Genomic DNA, 22,354 nt, shown 5'->3' with positions numbered 1-22,354 from the left:
GTTTGACCTCCCCCCATTCCCTGCCCCCTCCCACCCCCATCACCCTTGATGTACCAAAGTTTGTTCAAGGTATTATGAATATTAGGCTATGAGGGAGTCTGTGGGTAGTTTAAGTGACTGTTGCTCCTGATCCAGGTGAGCTTCAGGACCCTCGGTCCTATTTTTGCTTGGCTCATAGGGGTGATCCCCAAAAAGTTGGATAGAGAAAAAATTTGACTGGTATTAATTCTAGGTAAAAATACCAGGGGCATATAAAATGTCCCTTTATATGGTATGTGCCATGTGGCAAACTATAGAAAAGAAGGGACAATGAAAAAATCTTGTGTGCATGCTGGACATCACCTTTGTGTTCTTAAGAGGAACCAAGTTATGCTCTAGAAAAGTTCATATAAAGGAGTGCGAATTTGATTCATACAGCTGCATGAATAAGTAAATGTATTCTATTTGCCAGATGTAGGGTGCCTCCCCTCCCCCACCAGACCACAGAATTTGCTTCATGCTCTGAGTCTTTCACATGCCTTTTTGCAAATTACAGGTGTGCTGCCATGTGCCTTTTTCTCAAGAGTGGCTTCTGTCTTGCCACTCTCCCATAAAGCCTAGATTTATGAAGGGCTGCAGAGACTGTTGTCCTTCTGGTAGGTGCTCCCATCTCAGCCAAGGAACTCTGTAGTTCTGTCAGAGTGATCATTGGGTTCTTAGCCACCTCCCTGACCAAGGCCCATCTTGCCTGGTTGCTCAGTTGGGTCGAATAGCCAGCTCTAAGAAGAGTCTGGGTAGTTCCACATTCTTTCCTATTTCCAAATGATGGAGCTCACTGCTCTTGGGAACTTTCAACACTCTAGAGATTGTTTTTATAACCTTCCGAAGAACTATTCCTCCTCACAATTCTATCTCGGAGTAAAATGGACAGTTGCTTGGGCTTCATGATAGAGATCCTGTTCTGACATGTACTGTCAACTGTGGGACCTTCATACAGAAAGGCGTGTTTCTTTCTAAATCATGTCCAATCAGTTGAATTGGCCACAGCTGGATTCATATCAAGTTGTAGAGACATCTCAAGGATGATCAAAGAAAATTGGATGTGCCTGAGCTCAATTGGGAGTATTGCTCCAAAGGGGTTGAGTACTTATTGACTCGAGACATTTCAACCTTTCGTTTTTTAATTATTTTGTAAAGAATTCTAAAAAATATTTCACTTTAACATTCTGGGGTATTATGTGTGGCTCACTGACAAAAAGAAAAAATTTAATCCATTTTATGTAACAACAAAATGTGAAAAAAGTCAAGGGGTGTGAATACTTTCTCAAGGCACTGTATATGGTAAAACATTATTTTAAATGTTTATTTATTTATTTATTTATTTTATTCACCATATAAAATATTTTGTCACAGTTTGCTGTATTTTCCTCAACACTGTCAATTAGCCTTAAAACAAGGTAAATCAAGCTGCTCAATAAATGGGTTTTGACCGATTGGAGTAGTGCATGCACCTTCAGAGCAGACCAGCCCAGTCCCATTGTGAAGATATGGTGTAAGCATGCTTCTTGGTGTTTCCCTAATCTCCCTTTTAAAATTTGTGAGGTATTTGTATAATTTATGGTGCACTGATGTGTGTTCAGGATAGGCTTTGGAAACATTGTTTTGGAGCAGCTTTTCTTGCAATTCGTGGCAAATATTCTGATTGGAGCAATTTTTCCAGTTAGCACTATCTGCATTTGCTGCAAGTCCTGTTAGGAGGTTGAAGCACTGACATGATGGACAAAATGTCCTTTACCTGTCTAATAATTTATGCATAATTTACTGATAATCTTACAGGACTAAATAAATATACAATTGGCCTGATTTTTATTCAATAGAATTGTAAACTTCATGTCCCAACAAAAGACTGATACTGATTTGTGTGCAGATGACATCCTTTCTATAAAAGTGGAATGCCTACAAGACACCAAAGATTCATCTGCCTCAGAAGCTTCGAGATGTGCTTCTGTAAAGGAAGATTTCTATGATGCTCATGTTACAAATGGCAGTGTTACCCTTTCCACAACCGGTGAGCAGAAAAATCTGGATATTAAAGATCCGTCGGTAATCTTGATTTAGTTTAGGCCTTTACTAGCATGTCAGATCCGCCGCAAATGGGAATTCCAATCTTTGCTTCTTTGCAAAAAAAAAAATTGTTTGTGTGCTCCTTACACGTAATATATGTGTATACATATATACATATATATGTCGGAACTGAGACTTAGAACTTGGGACTCAGAGGACTCAGAGAAGGAGCAACGGATATATTTATTAGAACTCGTTTACACAAGCTTGCGGAAAACAGAATGTCGCATGAAGCTCACAAAAATGACCAACACTACAACAAGATGCTCTGAAAAGGTTTGATCAGGGCTTCAATATATATAGGAAAGATAGGGGTGTGGTTTAACATCAGGACAGGAGACAAAGGGTGGACTCACATGGCCCCTACCTAAGTCCCTGTTGTTCAATTAGTTTAAGGCAGTCTGAGGCCAGACAAGGGCCAATATCATTGAAGCTTGAAGGGAAATCATTGAGGTTTGAAGGGAAATCATTGAGGTTTGAAGGGAAAGAAGGAGATAAGGAGTAAAGCTGTCATCAAGACGGATGTTGAGAATATGGAGGAGTATAGCAACAATGCATACTGTGGCGTGGCCACAGTATGGGAACAAACTCTGGATTCCAATAGGTAAAGAGATCAAGCCATTACAAGGCATGAAATCACATAAAGTATATAATGCTTCAAAGGCATTTCAAACAACAAAGTAATGTAACAAAAAGTCCTTTGGTGGGAAAGTATGTAGGGAGTGAACAGTCATACATGAGCCAACATACAGGAAATTGGCAGAGGCCAGGCAGATAGCAAAGTGCAACCAAGGCCAAAGTATGGGGAACAGGGGATTGTGCCAACACAGGGCAAAGGTTTGTAAAGCATTTTAACTTGCTTTAAGGGTACAGCCAGCTTTCAGAGAACATGGAAAGAATATAAGTATTAAAAGGATACAGTAAACAATCAAACCCAACATATAATTGGTTATACTTGGTCAAATGGTAAGACAACATCAAGGGGGAGGGGCTCATGCCCTACATATACATATATATATATATATATCTATATTATAATAGCCGTAGGTGATCCTGTCGGGCGTCTGTCCGGGGGTGTGGCTTACTCCGTTGAGAGAGTAGCTCCACCCATTTTGGAAGAGGCTTCAAAAACGGATATCCATTTTATTTACTTGCATAGCTTTTGTTATGCCCGTGGTGTCTTGCTCTCTCTCACAGTTTTATTTCAACTTAAATTCGATATCTCATTTCATTTTTCACAGTCGCAAACATCGTTTTAGACTCGGTTGAAAAAAAAAAACGGGAAGAAAATCCGATGAAAGTTTCCGTTTATAGAACGAAATGCATTTTCAAAGGCCTGTAAAATAAAGCCCATTCATTGTCACCCTCACAATTTTATCTCAAATTCACCATCTGATTTCATTTTTATCGATGGTTTTAGACTCGGTTTCAGCAATAATTGAAAAAATAAACGCACAGACGGGAAAATGCCGAGATATATAAAAAATCGCGGCACTATGTATCAGGCACTGCCCAACATGACACAGATGGCAAAATATTGACATATATATTAAAAATTCGCTTTTTCTTTTCCGTTAAGATATATTACTTTTCCGTTTGATGACAGTCGTCACAAAAACGTCAACAATGATGCCGACATATATTTCTTCGTTCTTATTTCATTCAACATTATTATCCGGAAGTAAAGGTTCACATGCTCATTTCACGTGTGAAAAAACAAACTCCATTTCACGTGTGCATGGACGTGTAATTCACATATGTAAAATAAATAAATTAACAGACGGGCAATTGCTGAGAGATATTTCGTTCGGAGCGATTATACACCGCCCAAAGAAAAAATTTCACCAAGACCTAGTGAATTCACCGAGCGAATTTTATCAAATTTCACGGAGTTTCAGGAAATTACCGAGAGATATTTCTTAGTTTTTATTTTATTAGTTATGTGTACGTACACTTTAAACATGTATATACATGTGGGATGTGGGATATATGTGTGTGTGTGTGTGTGTGTGTGTGTGTGTGTGTGTGTGTGTGTGTGTGTGTGTGTGTGTGTGTGTGTGTGTGTGTGTGTGTGTGTACATACATATGTGTGTTTGTACATATGTGTGTGTGTGTTTGTACATATGTGTGTTTGTTTTTGTACATATGTGCATATGTATGTGTGTGTATATTTTACCTGAGATGTAATAACACATTTCAAACTGTATTTCCCATGTGCACGCACATGCATTCACATGTTATCAGAAGTAAATACATTGTGCAGATTACATTATTTGTGGATCTGATAAATTGCCAGTAACCATTTTGTGAAACTGAATGTGAGGTGCAGCATCAAACTCAATATGTCGGAATGTCACACACGTCCATGCCCGTGGGATTCCCACGGGCGACCCCACTAGTATATACATATATAAAGTGTTCCAAGGTCTCCACGCTACCAAAGTTAAGAATTTTGGCCATTTGTATTTTTGTCAAAACTGTATTTTTCTTTTACGGTGTGAGGGCCTACTGTGTGTTTCTAGTTAGATATCTGTGTAAATCATGCATACCTGTGTGTAATCGTCGGTTGGTTCTTGCCGCGTTTTTCAGGCCTGGTTTTCCAGGCCTCGAGGTTTTGTTGTCTCCTCTCGGCAGTCGTTTGTGGTCCATTTACTTTCGTTCTCTCACTGGTTTTCCCAGTCTTTTTTCACCCCATACTTCCCTGAACATCTTACCCTTTGTTTAAAGACTTAATTTAAAAAAGTAATCTAATTTCCTTCTCTCTCCGTGTTCGTTCGTTCTTCGACCACGTGTTTCGCCCCACCTGTTTTTTTTCCTCTCCTTCCTTCATAACTCAATCCTCTCCAGCCGACACCTTTCCAATTCCAGTTCTCACCATACTTCTTCAACTTTATCCTTCTTCCTCTGATCCACTTTCACCTAACCTTCAAAAAAACATATTAACGAAGAATTTAAAAAATACGCCTCTCCTCCCGTACTAACACATTTGCTTATACACCTCCCTGTTCCTTCGCTTTCTGCTCTACTGGCGATCAATCTCCTATTCTGTTCCTGCTTCTGAATGTGTGCTGGAATCCTTAATCCCCCTTAGAAATCCTTCATGCCCTCATTTAGGGAATTCCCCCAGATAGTTTTCATGGTTTAGCTTAAAAATGTTTTAACTTTCCCCTGAAGTGTTGTATTCTGATGCATATTATAACACACTTTTCTTCTTCTTCTTTCAAAGGTTGTTTTCGATTTGCTCACCAAATCTCTTCATGTCAAATAAAAATTCAATCTATAACAGTTCTTCCTTCTTACATTCTCTAAACTCACCTGCATTCCAATCCTCCTCCAACGTTTTCAAACGAATCTCTGACTTGAAAATAAGAAGAAACTAATTTTGCAATAAATGTTCGTTTTCCATTAATCGTCCAACACTTTCTAAAATCCAAACTCATCCTTCCCCTCCGAAAGTCCCCCCCTCACCCATCCCTTTCAAATCTCCCCCTTGCCCCTCCCCTCCTAAACTCCCCTCTCACCCCTCCCCTCCCAAACACCCCCCTCACCCCTCCCCTCCTAAATGCCCACCTAACCACTCCATTTCAAAATTCTCCCTTCCCCTCTCCCTTTCAAATCTCCGCACCCTCCTTTTTTCTCTAATTCTACCCTCTTACCCCTCCTCCTCAAAGCGTCATCCCCGCTTCGTCTCACTTCCAACTCTTACCTCCATCTTCTCCAACCTTCTTCCCCGCTCTGTTCCCCCCCCCCCCCCCCTCAAACAATACCTCACTGTGCCTCATCCAATCACCATCAAACCTTTTGTCCTCCTCATCCTTCCCTTTCTCCTAGCTCTTCTGAAATCTCTGACACACTATCAACAGCTCTCCCTACCTCCTCCTCCTTTTCCTCATCTTACCCGACTCCTCCACTCCCGTCCTGTATCTGATGCTCCCCCTTCCTCTTCCTTTACGGTATGGACCTCAAACATCCAGTGCCTTCGCTCAAACCTGATTGACCTCTCCATGCAGGTTGCTTCTGACAAACCAGACTTGATCTGCTAAACAGAAACTTTCCTCCTTCAAGATGTCTCTGATTCCTTAATATCTCTCCCTGGTTACTCCCTCCTCTGGTATGATAGACCTGTGCCTCATCCTGGAGGTGGGGCTGCTATCTTTATCAAAAACTCTCTTCCTCACTCTCCCTGCACTGCCCTCTCTCCACCTCACCCCCAGGAGTACCTCTGGCTACAGCTTCCCCTTCGCTCCCAACTTTTGTTCATATGTGTGTTGTCCCGTCCACAAAACAGTGATGACTCCATCTAAATCTCGCTGTCAGATAACATGGACCAACTTCTATCCACTCATCCCAACTCTCTCTTCCTCATGTGTGGTGATTTCAACTGTCATCATGCCAGATGGCTTGGTGTGGGTACCTCTCTCACCAGCCATGGCACCTCAGCAAAGGACTTCGACGACTCACTGGGACTGACACAATCTGTCAATTTCGCGACCCGGATATCAGTCAATGGAGCATCTTCTCTTCCAGGCTTGGTTATGACAAAACTTCCCTGCAAATTTCTGCTGCTCTTCTTCTGCTCCAATCGGTTCATCTGACTATATGCTTGTTAAAGTGAACATCTCTCTGGCCAGGCCATTCTCAGAGAGCCTCCTCAGCGCCGACGAGTCTGGCATTTAACTCAGGCCAACTGGCACGGTCTTCAAGCAGCCATCAATCATCTGGACTGGTCTCCCATCTCAACTGCCTCTGACATCAACTCATCCTGGGAATTCTTCCAAAGTAAACTGCTCTCTCTCATGCACAAATTTATCCCATCTCGTCTTCAGTTGTCATACCCTTCCTCCCGTCCATGGTACACGGAATCTTGTGGTGAGGCAGTTGCCCTGAAACAACTTGTCTTCACCTCCTGGAAGGCAAATCCAACGGAAGGCAATCTCATTTCCTTTCACAAAGCTCGGAACAAGTGTGTGTCTACCCTGACAAGGTGGAGAAGTTTCTGTCAATCCTCGACTCTGATTCTGCAACTGGACCAGACGGCATCAGCTCACAGGTCCTAAAATCCTGCTCTGCCGCTCTTTCACACCCTCTCTCTGTTCTCTTCACCCTCTATTTTGCTCAAGTTCATCTGCCATCAGCTTGGAAATCGGCCAACATTACCGCGTTACAAAAAAAATGTGCAAAAACAGATCCTTGCAACTGCAGACCAATCAGCCTGCTCCAAATTATCAGCAAAGTCATGGAATCCATCATTGCTTTGGATATCAAATGCTTCCTCTTCTCCAATGGCTTGATCTCTGATAATCAATTTGGAGTCAGACCAGGTCACTCTACTCTGGACATGCTACTTCTGCTGTCTCAACAATGGATGGAGGTCCTCAATGCCAAACAGGAAATTAGAGCTGTCTCCCTTGACATATCATGTGCCTTCAATACGATCTGGCACCCCGCTCTGCTCACCAAACCCTCCTCCTATGGTATCCATGGAAATCTCCACGCATGGCTTCTGGACTTTCTCTCTGGTCGTAGTCAACGTGTGGCCCTGAATGGATTTCTCTCGTCTCCCTTTCCTGTTCAGGCTGGAGTTCCGCAAGGCAGTGTTCTGCTCCCTGTGCTTTTTCTGGTATTCATCAATGATCTCTCCGACTCTCTGGAAAATCCTCTCTATCACTTTGCTGATGTCTCCACTCTCTGCCACTCCATACCTCATCCCTCAGATCGGCAGTCTTCAGCCTCCTCACTCTCTGCAGACCTGGACAAAATCACAGACTGGTCAAACAAGTGGAACATGTCTTTCAATCCTGACAAATCTCACACACTCACTATGTCTCTCCGAAAAGACCGTCTGGACAACCCTCCCATCGACCTTCTCAACCATCCTCTCCATGAAGTTCTGTCACTCAAGCTCTTGGGTCTCACAATCTGTCATGATCTTTCCTGGGAAAACCACATTTCCAAGCTGGCCTCAAAAACCAGTCGCCAACTGGGCATCCTCCATCGTGCAAAGTCCTTCCTTGGCACACCTGAATTCCTCACCACATACAAGGCTTTTTCATCCGCATCTCAATGGAATACTGCTCTCACCTCTGGGCTGGTGCTCCTGCCTCACACCGAGCTCGGCTTCACACTGTTGAAACCAAAGCTTTCAGAATCATTGGAATCTCCTGTGATGAAGCTACCTCTGAGGGCCTTTCACTCACTCTCCGCAGGCAGGTTGGTGGTCTTTCTGTCTTCTACTGACTCCTCTTGGCCTAACCCCCCAGCCCTGTCTGTGCTCTGTCCCCCAAATACTCCCACAGTACAATATCTGCCAGCAACCCTCTTCTGGTGAAACTGCCGAAATCAAGACTCTCTGCTCACCTTCACTCTTTCATTCGTCTTTTCTCCCACCTCTGGAACAAACTCCCTCACTGTCTTCAATCCCACTCCTCCCTCCAGGTCTTTAAAACAGCTGTTCACCACCATCTGTGATCTTCCCCCATCCAGAACCTTGATCTTTTTTACCCCCGTTAATTCACCCCAGATCCACTTTTCTGAAATACCGACTTTTTTCCTGGAAGTCCTAGCTGTGTCCATGTGGTTTTTACCTCTCCCACCCCCACGCCCTTCCCACGCCTCCTCCCCCCAAGCCTTCTCCCTCCCACAGATCTCCCGATGTCCCTGCTCTGAAATGTTGTACTTGTGTGCTTCCCCCTCTCTCCGCATCTTGTCTCCCGCTCCCGTTATTATGTATTATGTGTCCGTTTGTTGTTTTTTTTTGTCACTAATTTTAGCTCTGACATGAGCCTCGATCTTGAAAAGAAACCAAAATATATATATATAGATATATTGTTACGGATCTCGGGGGTCGGCGCTCCCCTTATCAAGTGGGGGTTAATCCCCTTGTCCCTTTAGCTGGCGGTCCCAAGTCCTGGGAAGCTATAACGTCCTTCCCGGCACGGCGTTAGGTAGGGTTTTCTAGGCCTAGGGGTTCGCTGCTACCTAAGTACTAACGCCCGCCGGAAACGAGGGAATAACTCCCGCCCGAACCACGGATATGATGGATAATGCCGAGCGGTTAGCAATCCGCGATCCGAGCTATTAACCAAGAGACTAAACCCGATTCTAGCGGTTCCGAGTCGTGCCACGGGTACTCAATTGAGAGAAAGGACGGAGGCGATCGGATTAGGGAAAACCAAGAAAGAACAAGGTAATTTATTTACAAACCAAAAAGAAGGAGGAAAGGAAAGAATGTACAGGAAGAAGAAGAAGGAGCAGGACACAGGGCAGGCTTAACTACAGTCTTAACGTCCGACCCCAGACAAACATACACACTCACACGGGGATTGTAGCTGGTAGGGTGGAAGGTCCAGGTAGATGGTCTAGGCTCCAGTCGACTCAGTCCAGGCTCCGGTCCCACGGGCGAAACCCGGCAGGCAGCTCTGCGTATCGTTGGATGCGAGCGGACCTCACATATAGCGGGGGGACTAGGATGCTTCAGCGTACTTAATAAATGGATGGTCGTGCTAAACGAACCCTCTCCAAGTCCTTTCAATGCACGCGCCTCCAACAAGTCCGTGAAAAAGAAGAAGTCCCTGAGCGCAGTTCGTTTGTAGTGCGCGTTTCCCAGCAAGTCCTTTCACCAATCCTTTTCGCGTGAGTCCTCCTAAATGAGCGCCGCTGAATAAGACCTTTACGATCAGACGTCTCCGCGCAGTCCCGTGAAAGGGCTTTTCGTTCGCGCTTATATTACGCGCGCCAAGATCACTCCGCGCTCCACAAAGGCCACACCCGTCGGTGATCTTCCCTCAGCCCTGGTTGGCTGGTGGGGGCTTACCGGCCACATCTTTGACGGCTAGTTGACAGGCCACACCTTGTTCTTGGCATTCCGCCCCCCAGCATCACGGCTGCGGTTTAAACATATTCCAACAATATCCAAACAGAACCATGAAAACCATGAAAAACAATCTGGGAAAAGTCTCCAAGCGAGAACTTGGATTTGAGAAAGAAGGAGCAGAGGCGGAAGAAAAACGAGATACAGGGGGCGGGGCACAAGTCGAGACGAGGAGGAGAGCGAACAAGCAACGTGTCCGGGAGGAGAGAAAGAATCAATATAGAATTCTTTGTCTAGGGAGGTGAGGTGAGGGGGAGAAAATAAAATAAAAGAAACAAGCAATACAGCAAAGGAAAGAACCCAAATCGACAAAACACCGACGGGGGGAGGGAAGCCCCAAGTTACCAGGCCGCGCACAAGGTACGACGCAGAAAACGATTAACTACACACAAGTTTGTACGAATTACAAACCAATACCGACCAGAAACACAGAATAACACGTACACAGCAAAATAACCAGTGGAAATTTGACAAAGACAAGAATGGGAAAACACTTAAACTTCGATGCCGTGGAGAGCTCGAAGTACGCTTCACTCGCCCGAGGAACCGGAAGAACCGGAAGTACCAATAAGCACCATAATAAAAGAAATGCACCAAAAGCACAAAAAGCACCAAAATGCACAAAAAGCACCATAAAAGCACAGTCATCACATTTCAACCTAATAAAATGATGACGTCTTCTTCTTCTCTGCTGGGCCGCTGTTTCTGGCTGTCTGATCTTCTTGCTTGATGTTATTATTTATTAAAAAGGGCACACACCGCGTCCGCTTTTTATTATTGATATGGCCAGCAGGGCCAACTCAGGTGGTCCACCTGCATGGCATAGGTGCCACTTAACAACCAGTGGTCCGCAAGCCAGATACCGCTGGCAACCATGGTCGGTCCCAGCAGAGATGCCAGGCCACAGAACGTGTGGTCCATAAGTGGTGCCAGGCCACAGAACGTGTGGTCCATATGTGGTGCCAGGCCGCAGAATGTGTGGTCCATATGGTGCATCAGTGCAGGCAGGAGGCAGCAAAGGTGCGGGCGCACAAATGCGGTCACCTGCACACTCCCCTCAGGCACAAAAGAACAAAGGTCCATGAGTGGGGAAGGATGGACAAGCAGATCAGTGGGGGAAGGGCGCAAGGGTACACATCAATACAGGGCAATGCAAGATGAGGGGCGCGGAAGAGCGAGCCGAGAAAGCTCGTCCCTAACCGTTCGTCACCCCCCATGTCACCTACTCTACCATTGCCCCTACCCGTATTTACACAATTTACAATTCGTCTCTACGTCTTGTCTTTCCCATTCCCTCTAATGCCAAATTCGTCCCCAATCCCTCCCAAGAAGGAAGAGATGGAATAACCACAATGTCTCACCCACGTCAAGATGCGTCTTCCATTCCAAATCGTTCACAAAACCAGGTGTGGAGTTCTGTCACCTCGGTGAGCGGATGCGGATGGTGCCAAGAGACTTTCATCCTCGCTATACTTCTAAATGACATTTACACTTTACACTACCCGGGGTCTTGCCCTGCCAATCCATTGGCCATCATTAAACTATGCGGTTCTAAAAACCAATTCCCATTTAACATACTGTGGCGCTCTCCAATTTGGGGTCTCACTCCCCCGATTCTTTCCCCCTGTGCCCTCGCACAATTTCGGGGCTGGGTCGTGTGGCTCACCAGCAGGTCCGCTCACCTGTACACCTCCGCCACTGTACGTCGCCACCCGAGCTTACCTGCTCCTCACCCTAACCTGGGGAAGGCCCTCTGGCTCCCTTACCCCACTAATGCCCCCTCTGGCATCGGGCTACCCGGGTCCTCTCCTTGGGATCCTCGGGCCCCACTGAACGCTACTTGGCTCCCAGAGCCTACCTGCGGCCTCACCTGGCCGACAGACTACCAGTGGCGGAGTGCTCAACCAACCACACTCACTAACAGGCCACACGCCCAGCCATTCCATACACTTATGCACCAAAAAAAACATTTCCGTACTACTACACGCACCACAGATGTCAATATCCAACCACAATTTACCTACTCCCTTTACCTACTTTTAAACTACCCTCCCCGGGTGTTCGTAAAGGGGTCCATCGTTCCCCCATCCACTCCTTCGCACCAAACACTCCACTCCACGTATTCCACACTACTCACTCCACACCATTCATTCCACACACCTGTACTTCACTTGCACATCATGGAAGTCAAACACTCAACACACACACACGTCTCTCTCGAGCATTGCCTCATTTCAACAAGCTCACCAGCAACCTTCATACGCAATGCCTTATTTCATCCGAAACCTCCTGCTCACACACACAGCATCATCTGGCTATCTATTTCCCCTCTAAAACTCGTGCTTCCCCGTCATCCTTTTATACTACTGCACTCCCTCGTCGTTACCATCCAACTACTCTACTCTACGTCCCCACTACAGGTACAATGTCACTACTTAAATCTTGGTCACCTAGAGTCATTTTTCTAGATCCCTATACATTATCCTAACCCTCCCGGGCTAGTTTGTACTGCCAAAACCCCATAAAACTATAGCTCCTTTGCCCAAAAAAGATGCGATGTGAGGGATGGTAGATCTACCATCCCTCTGCGCCGCATACCATTCACCATCACTATCACTATCCGTTCACTACTGAGAGCTTCTCGGTGCGAATTACATCATCAAAGCTCGGCTTCGCAAAACCGAGCAATGAATTCGGGTGGTTTGGTCTACCGCAGGTTGGGTCCGTCTGGCATTCGGATTCAGGGGAGGAGGTTTTGTCGGGCCAAGACTCCAGGCACCATCCCTACGCGCAGGGCCTTTCGCTCCCATGCGCGGTTGCCCAGCCTTCCCCGGCCGGAGCGCCGCCACCACAAGGGGGCACCGCTCCGAACCCTCCTACCTCCCCTCGAACCGGGCCGGTCACCTTGCCTGGCAAAACGCGGCACCGACCGTGCAGGGCGGGGCCCGGCCCGGATCGTGCACGGCGCTCCGTGCAGGAGCGACGCGGCAATGATCCCCGCCGGCCCCCGCAGCACACAAAGAACACCGCGCCCCGAGAGCTCGCGTCGGCTATACGTCGGCCTGAACGCTGTCCCGGTTAGCGTCGATGCTCCCCTCGCATGCTCACACCATGCGTTCCGTTCTACACTCACCAAACGCGGTGCTCCAACGCCTCTCATACACTCCACACATTTCGTCACCGCACTCTCGTGCACACCACCCAGGCACATTCACACACTCCGTTACACACCTCTCTCATGCACCTTCTTGCGCACGCTCTCCCGGTACGTACTCCGTACCACTCACGGGTGCGCACTCTGTTGCACACCCACTCAGCGCACACCTACCCATGGGTGTGCACTCTTTTGCACACCCAATAACGCGCTCTGGTGTGCTCTCCCGCACATACTCCACAACCAACTCACACTCCGTGTCACTCTCACCCTCACTATCACACTCCGATGTGCATTCACTCTCGCACTCGGCAACACACTCGCGCTCTGGCGCCATTCGCTCACGCACGCCATTCCCACCCACACAGCGCACCACGGACCTTCTCCGAGTTCCCGGGTTACGCCGGGATCCCAAGCGCGCGAAACATCCTCTCGCGCCAAATCTTTTCGCGCCATATACAGCCCGGCCTACCTTCGGGATCCTCTTCTCCACACGCACCTGCAAATCTTTATAAGGATTAGCAAGTACGGCATCATGATGTGAACATGGACTTTGCACAATTTCCATCTCTTCCTTCAACGAGTGCTGTTCTAAGTCCGTCGTCTTCTTAATCCCAATTTCCACCACTGCTTCGATTTTAATTTCTTTTTCCTCGATGACCGCTGGCGCTAATAAAATCAAATTTTCTAATTCTGCGGTTGCCGGCTTCCCCATACCCCGGGTCGCGATTTCTATACCCGTCCAGTTACCTGCGCCTTGCTCAGCCTCGCTCAACCCGCGCTCCTCAAGCCGCGTTACCCCGTCGCGTACACCCGCGACCTCTTCGCCCGCCCTGCGATCAATTTCCCTCTCAAGTTCCTCTGTCTCATACCTGGCTTGCCCCTTCGCCAGCCCCTCGTTAATGTCTCGGGCTTGGCCACCCATGTCTTCCAATTGGTCCCCTAATTTGTTTTCTAATCCTCCCAATTTATTTTCTAATCCCCCAAATTTACTGTCTAATCCCTCAAATTTGCTGTCTAATCCCTCAAATTTGCTGTCTAATCCCTCAAATTTGCTGTCTAATCCCCCCAATTTGAGTTCTAACCCCCCAATTTGACTTCCCAATTGCTCCCCCATTCTATTCATTTCCCTGGTGGATTTGTCTGCCATCTTTTCCATATACCCCATCATTTGCGCCATAAAAAGGTCCATATTCACTGGCGCCGCGGGCTCGGCTACCGCGGCCATGTGCGCGGCGCCGCCATTTTGTGCGCCTGCAACCCCCACTACCGCACCTTCATTGCTTTCCTCCTCCATCTCTCCCACTTCTTCCCTGGGGTCCTGGGTTGACTCTAACCCTTCCTCTACCTCCTCATTTACCCCCACCGGCATCCGATCACCTTGATTATCCATGGCACGATTTAATTTAGATCTTAATAAAAATTTTGGCCGCTCGAAATTTTTGACCAAATTTTTTACAGATGAGAAAATTTGGTTCGGGCTTCAAATACCACTCCTGACACCAATTGTTACGGATCTCGGGGGTCGGCGCTCCCCTTATCAAGGGGGGGGGGGGGTTAATCCCCTTGTCCCTTTAGCTGGCTGTCCCGAGTCCTGGGAAGCTATAACGTCCTTCCTGGTGCGGCATTAGGTAGGGTATGCTAGGCCTAGGGGTTCGCTGCTACCTAAGTACTAACGCCCGCTGGAAACGAGGGAATAACTCCCGCTCGAACCACGGATATGATGGATAATGCCGAGCGGTTAGCAATCCGCGATCCGAGCTATTAACCAAGAGACTAAACCCGATTCTAGCGGTTCCGAATCGTGCCACAGGTACTCAAATGAGAGAAAGGACGGAGGCGATCGGATTAGGCAAAACCAAGAAAGAACAAGGTAATTTATTTACAAACCAAAAAGAAGAGAAAAGGAAAGAATGTACAGGAAGAAGAAGAAGGAGCAGGACACAGGGCAGGCTTAACTGCAGTCTTAACTTACGACCCCAGACAAACATACACACTCACACGGGGATTGTAGCTGGTAGGGTGGAAGGTCCAGGTAGATGGTCCAGGCTCCAGTCGACTCCGTCCAGGCTCCGGTCCCGTGGGCGAAACCCGGCAGGCATCTCTGCGTATCGTTGGACACGAGCGGACCTTACATATAGCGGGGGGACTGGGATGCTTCAGCGTACTTAAGAAATGGATGGTCGTGCTAAACGCACCCTCTCCACGTCCTTTCAATGCGCGCGCCTCCAACAAGTCCGTGAAAAAGAAGAAGTCCCTGTGCGCACTTCGTTTGTCGTGCGCGTTTCCCAGCAAGTCCTTTCACCAATCCTTTTCGCGCGAGTCCTCCTAAATGAGCGCCGCTGAATAAGTCCTTTACGATCAGACGTCTCTGCGCAGTCCCGTGAAAGGGCTTTTCGTTCGCGCTTATATTGCGCGTGCCAAGATCACTCCGTGCTCCACAAAGGCCACGCCCGTCGGTGATCTTCCCTCAGCCCTGGTTGGCTGGTGGGGGCTTACCGGCCACACCTTTGACGGCTAGTTGACAGGCCACACCTTGTTCTTGGCGTTCCGCCCCCTTTTTCCTCGAGCCTGACTGCATCGTCAATGGCGCCGCCTGAGCGAACGCCAAGGCAGCGAACGCTGCTGGCAAGGCACGTAATGGCGGCGCTTGGAGAGGGAGGTTGCAAAATGGACGGAATGGAATGGGACCTACTCTTATTTAATTGATGCAACACAGATTCAACTATTGGAAACACGGCCTTAACTAAAACACATAATAATGAAATAACTGGAATTTCTAAGGTGGCTTACGTGTTGCTGTGGCCTAACTAAGGGTGCAACCTTTAACCTTTACTGTCATATTTACAAGAGTTATTTATTTACAACAAGTGTGGGTTCTAAAACCGCCACAATATATATATATATATTTAACTGAGGAAGCGCACTAACCCTATGACATGACGCTGACATGTGCATAAATTATACAAGTTGTGTATTAGCGGCTTTGATTGGTCACAAATAAATACCCTCCCCCCCCCCCGTCCATGGTACACGGAATCTTGTGGTGAGGCAGTTGCCCTGAAACAACTTTCCTTCGCCTCCTGGAAGGCAAATCCAACGGAAGGCAAACTCATTTCTTTTCACAAAGCTCGGAACAAGTGTGTGTCTGTGACCGGAACAAATGTGACCAAGATTGGTCACAAATAAACAATTTGCAGTATGTTGTCCTCTCATGCACAAATTTATCCCATCTCGTCTTCAGTTGTCATACCCTTCCTGCTTTTTGTTTATATCTGATGAGCCCATAATGTCATATCTGATGAGGGCGAAATCGAGATCGACATCTCTGCTTTTGTCTCTTTGTGGCCATAGAGCTTTAATCTCAGTCTGCAAAGACTTGAGTACCATGCGGATGCCTCCTAGTTTTGAGGTGATGTGTTTGTATAATTTATGCACATGATGTCAGCAGTGTGTGATGTAGTGTGCTTCCTTCGTTAAATTTAATATTCCTGCCTTCAAACCTCCTAATTGTTGATGAGCGGGGCAGAGACAATGTGTCAGCGTGGCAGGCGACACTTGTTGCTGACAGGTTGTGCAGCAATTGCTGGGGTGAGACTCAATCTGTGCCTTGCTTCCTAGTCAAGTTAGTGGGTTTAATATATACTCAACATCAAAAGAACCACCTTTGGAGGCCATTTCTCCCCGCAGAGCAGGGTGTGGTCTTTTTTGGGCACTGTGGTCCCCTTTTTGAAGCAATGTTTTACGGTCGGATGCCCTTCCTGCCACAAACCCTGTTAGTCGCCTCTTGCGACACACAGGGAATTACCTGTGAACTGGTACTCAATTTGCCGACCTCAGAAGGATGACAGGCTGAGTCAACTCCCCTGGCGTTAATTCAGCGATTTACCGGGATTTGAACCCAGGATCCTAGGATCCCAAGCCGGCACCCTGACCGCTAAGCCAACACCAGGCTATTCAACATCAAAATAAACTTATCAAATCTTTAGAAGGACACTCATTGAAATCCTCCACGCAAAAATGAAAAATATTTGAACATAAAGGTAAAGTTCAGCGATCTTTACTCAACACATGTCAATAAACAAGAGGTTGCCTCAATCACAAAAAAAAACAAAAAGCATGAACATCACAAGGGGTGGTGCAACAAAAGCCACAGCACTGCAACACAAAGGCACGCACCTGAATACAGTCTAAACAAAATGACACAGGAATGGACACAACACTCCTAATAATCAAGGACAGAATGACAGCAGTCCTCAATATCGTGTGCATCCTCCCTGAGCTGTGATGCAGGCTGTACACCTCCGAAGCATGCTCTGTACCAGGCGTCTGATGTGGTCCTGGGGAAGTTTGTCCCACTCCTCCTGCAAGCCTTGAATGAGCATTTGCCGATTGACAGCTGTTGATCCTCGATGCAAGACGTCGACCAAGCTCATCCCATAAATGCTCGATGGCATTGAGGTCAGGAGAATAAGGCATCCAAGGCATCACTTCAACACCCTGTTCCTGGAGGAAGATGGTGGTCAGGTGAGCAACATGGGGTCGAGCGTTGTCCTGCTGGAAAACTGCGATGTCAGGATGAGCCTGGGGAAATGGCAGCAGATGAGGTCTCAAAACTTCATTGACATAACGCTGACTAGTGAGATTGCCTTCGATGACGACCAGAGGTGTCCTGAAACGGGTGGAAATGCCGGCCCATACCATCACACTGGGTCGTCCCCAACGATTGATCTGGTGAATACAGCATGATGCATACCTTTCCCCACATTTGCGCCATACCCGTTGACGCCCATCAGCAGCATGGAGGCAAAATCTGGACTCATCACTGAACAAGACTGCACTCCACTGTTGCTGTGTTCAGCGGCGATGCTGCAGACACCATCTTAGTCTGTTCAACCGATGCTCTGTGTTCAACACTGGACCTCTGCAAGGACGTCTTGCCACCAGGCCCCGACTTCTCAAGCGCCTCCGCACAGTAGAGACACTGATGCGGTTGTTGTGGTGACCTTTTGTCACTGCAGCTGTTTGCGTCGCAGGACAGAAACGACCACGAAGATGCTGCAGCACAATCCAGCGGTCTTGGTGTGGGGTAGTTACCCGTGGTCTTCCTCTTCGTGGACCATCATTCACAGTTCCAGTTTCACCATAATGCCTGGCCAGGTTGGAAATTGCAGGCTGTGAGCAACCAAGACGTTGGGCAATTGTTCGCTGGCTTACACCAGTTTCAAGCATCCCAATTGCCCTGAAACGTTGTTCAGATGTCAGGCGTGGCATCTGATTTTTCTTGTTGTTTTCCCTGTCAGAAGCCTCCAGAGTGACTACAGACAGCAGTAAATGAATGTCAAACCACGAGAACTGAAAGATTTCATTATGAGGGTCATTATTTAAAGGGAAAGATCTCTATACAGAACCACTCGAGCATGCCATTGTTGATCAACCAGGTGATTGAAGTGACGTTTCCGTTACATAATCAGCCATTACAATTGAAGAAACATGTTTGTAAAGCTGCACATTTCAAAAAATGAAAGTGATAAGTTTATTTTGATGTTCAGCTTATATACAGACTTGGCATTTAATATGGATTATTTTTTTTGTGGGGGTGAACTTACTTTTCAAGATGACTTAGAACCAAAATTTCATTAGAATTATGTTGAAATTATTCTAGATTTTGTTAATGTGACCTTTAAAAGAAACAAAAACCACATTTTTTTTGGTTTTGTTTTGTATACAAGATCGAGGCTCGTGAAAGAGCGAACATTAATCACACAGAAAGACAAACCGACACATAAAACATATAACATCGGGAGCGGTAGACGATGGGGAGAGAGGGGGAAGGACACAAACACAACATTTGAGAGCAGGGACCGAGAGACATGGAGACATCGAGAGATCTGAGAGAGGGCGAGGGCTTTGGGGGGGAGGCATGGGAAGGGGGGGGGGGTGGGAGAGGTATAAAACATATGGACACTGCCAGGACTTCCAGGAAAGAAGTTGGAATTTCAAACAAGGTGGATCTGGGGTGAATTAGCGGGGGTAGAAAAGATCAAGGTTTTGGATGGGGGAAGATAAGAGATGGTGGTGAACAGCTGTTTTAAAGACCTGGAGGGAGGAGTGGGATTGAAGGGAGTGAGGGAGTTTGTTCCAGAGGCGGGAGAAAAGAGGAATGAAAGAGTGAAGGTGAGCAGAGAGCCGAGATTTCGGCAGTTTAACCATCAGAGGGTTGCTGGCAGATCTTGTGCGACCTGTCGGAATATTTGGGGGACAGAGCACAGAGAGAGCTGGGGGTGCAAGGCCGGAGAGGAGTCGGTACAAGACAGAAAGACCACCTACCTGCCTGTGGTGAGTGAGTGAAAGGCCCTCAGAGATAGCTTCATCGCGGGAGATTCCAATAATTCTGAAAGCTTTGGTTTCAACATCGTGAAGCCGAGCCAGGTGTGAGGCAGGAGCACCGGCCCATAGGGGAGAACACAGTATTCCATTGAGCTGCGGATGAAAGCCTTGTATGTGGTGAGGAGCTCAGGTGTGCCGAGGAAGGACTTCGCACGACGGAGGATGCCCAGTCGGCGACTGGCTTTGGAGGCCAGCTTGGAAATGTGGTTTTCCCAAGAAAGATCATGGCAGATAGTGAGACCCAAAAGCTTGAGCGACATAACTTCTTGGAGAGGATTGTTGAGAAAGTAGATGGGAGGGTTGTCCAGTCGATCTTTTTGGAGAGACATAGTAAGAGTGTGAGATTTGTCAGGATTGAAAGACATGTTCCACTTGTTTGACCAGTCTGTGATTTTGTCCAAGTCTTCAGAGAGTGAGGAGGCTGCAGACTGCCGATCTGAGAGAAGAGGAATGGAGCGGCAGAGAGTGGAGTCATCAGCAAAGAGATAGAAAGGATTTTCAAGAGAGTCAGAGAGATCATTGATGAAGACCAGAAAAAGCACAGGGCCCAGAACACTGCCTTGGGGAACTCCAGCCTGAACAGGAAGAGGAGATGAGAGAAACCCATTCAGGGCCACACGTTGACGACGACTAGAGAGGAAGTCCGCCAGCCATGCGTGGAGATTTCCATGGATACCAAAGGAGGAGTGTTTGGTGAGCAGAGCGGGGTGCCAGACCGTATCGAAGGCACGTGATATGTCGAGGGAGACGGCTCTAATTTCCTGTTTGGCACATTTGACATTTTGAAGCAAATAAATTGATCCTTGAAAGTGATGTAAACTGATATTGAACTCAATTCACGGACAGTACTGTGTTCAACTTCTGTACGTTTTCCAGAAGTATCTCTTTATTTTGCACATTAGCCAAAAAAAATTTCAACAAAAACAAAAGTTAAATTATGACTGGGATTACAGACAGTAAAATTACAGTTCAGTACTTCGTGTAACCCCCACGAGCATTCAGGAGAGCACGTACACGTCGAGGCATGCTGTTCACGAGATTTGCCAAGGTTTGGACAGGAATCGCTTGCCATGCAGTGACAATAGTCTGCTGCAATTCACGCACAGAGGTAGGCTGCTGGTCCAAGTTGTCGATTTGATGCGTTAATTCTGCCCACAAGTTCTCTATCGGATTCATATCCGGGGACATGGCAGGCCATTACATATGCTCGACACCACGGTCAGCAAGAAAGTGTTGGATCATGCTAGCAAGATGAGGCCATGCATTGTCATCTTGGAAGACAAAGTTTCCTCGAAAGGCTGCACGAGCAAATGGAAGCAATGTTTCTTCCAGAATGGCCCTGTACTTGAACTGGTTCAGGTTTCCATTCAGAACAACCAGGTCAGTTTTGCCCCCTGCATGTAAAGCAGCCCAAACGGTCACCCCACCACCTCCAGCTTGGACTCTTGACACAATACAATCTTCGTTGTAGGCTTCATGCACTTGTCTGCGCACTCGGTTGAGGCCATCTTGACGATAGACCAGAAATCTAGACTCGTCACTGAAGGTCACGTGATTCCAGTGTCCTGGCAGCCATTGACGGTGCTCTCTGGCCCACTGCAATCGGCGCTGGCTGTGTTGTCTGGTCAGGCGTGGCTTTCTCAGGGGACGCCTGGCACGATAGCCTGCTTGAACCAGTCGTTGGTTGACTAGCCTTCTGGATACAGGCCCATTTTCAGTTGCTGCCAGTCAGCCCGAAGCCGATTAGCTGACTTGGTACGGCCATTGCAGACTAACCGGTGCAGCTGGCGATCATCTCTCCTTGTGGTTCTGCGGGGACGTCCTGGCCTCGGTAATGGAGTAGGGACACCCCTCTGAGCATTTCGTTTCAGGATCTTTGACACCTGACCTTGAGTGATGCCATACTGCCGAGCAATAGCACGCTGTTTCATGCCTGAATTTCGTAAAGCCACCACTCCATGACAAACAGCATTGTCAAGTTGACGGACCATCTCCAGAGGAAGCGGCAATAACGTTTGTAGACGTGCAGCAGTTGTTTTCCACTAATACAGAACGCAACAACCCTTATATACCCGATTGTGAAGCCAATCGTCAAATGTACCTGTCCTTGCATTTTGTCACGCCACCTGTGATATTATCCTGTTATTGACTTCTTGCTGCGAAAGACAATCAGTGACATGGTTCTTTCAACAAAGAAATCACCGAAGCAGAAAAGAAACTCACCAGATTGATATACTGAGTTCAGAAAGTAAACCCAAGTCAAAAAAAAAAAAAAAGCCATATTAAATGCCAAGTCTGTATATGTACCAGCCGAAAGCACCCGGCGTTGCCCGGGTTTTTTTTGACTGAATTTACTACTATAAAAACAGCTTTTACTCGCGGCCGTAGACGATTGACTACTATAATTCAGCTCAGCTTTTAATTGCGAAATGGGCCCTGCCTGGCCGAAGCGGCCTCGACCGGCCTCGCCACCTAGCCTATAACCTTCCCGGGGTCCGTCCCGACATTTTTAGTTCTTTTTGAATGAATTTACTACTATAATTCAGCTTTTACTCGCAGCCGTAGAAGATTGACTACTGTAATTCAGCTCAGCTTTTCATTGCGAAATGGGCCCGGCCCGGCCGAGGTGGGCCTCGACCAGTCTCGCCACCTAGCTTAAAACCTTCCCGGGGCCCATCCCGACATTTTTGGTATTATAGGTTCCCTCCTATCTTTCACCGTTCAGGAGATTAGCTTGCGCAGACAAACAAACAAACAAACAAAAACTTGCTTTTATATATATAGAAGATATATATATATATATATATATATATATATATATATATATATATATATAT

At 47.1% G+C, this 22,354-nt stretch overlaps 1 protein-coding gene across 3 annotated transcripts in view; it reads left to right on the top strand.

Annotated features, from left to right (window-relative positions):
• The window catches only part of LOC137429864 (uncharacterized), an 85,815-nt gene that overhangs the window by 24,847 nt on the left and 38,614 nt on the right, over positions 1-22,354 (top strand). For all 3 annotated transcript variants that reach the window (XM_078779930.1, XM_068120186.2, XM_078779931.1), the window contains one exon: positions 1,907-2,047. In XM_078779930.1, coding sequence (XP_078636056.1) covers positions 1,907-2,047 — 141 coding nt within the window. The remainder of the gene's footprint in view (positions 1-1,906; positions 2,048-22,354) is intronic.

This window comes from Myxine glutinosa, chromosome 6, assembly GCF_964187855.1.
Source record: "Myxine glutinosa chromosome 6, kmMyxGlut1.1, whole genome shotgun sequence".
Classification (NCBI taxonomy): Eukaryota; Metazoa; Chordata; class Myxini; order Myxiniformes; family Myxinidae; genus Myxine; species Myxine glutinosa.
This window is presented reverse-complemented; position numbering and strand designations above follow the sequence as displayed.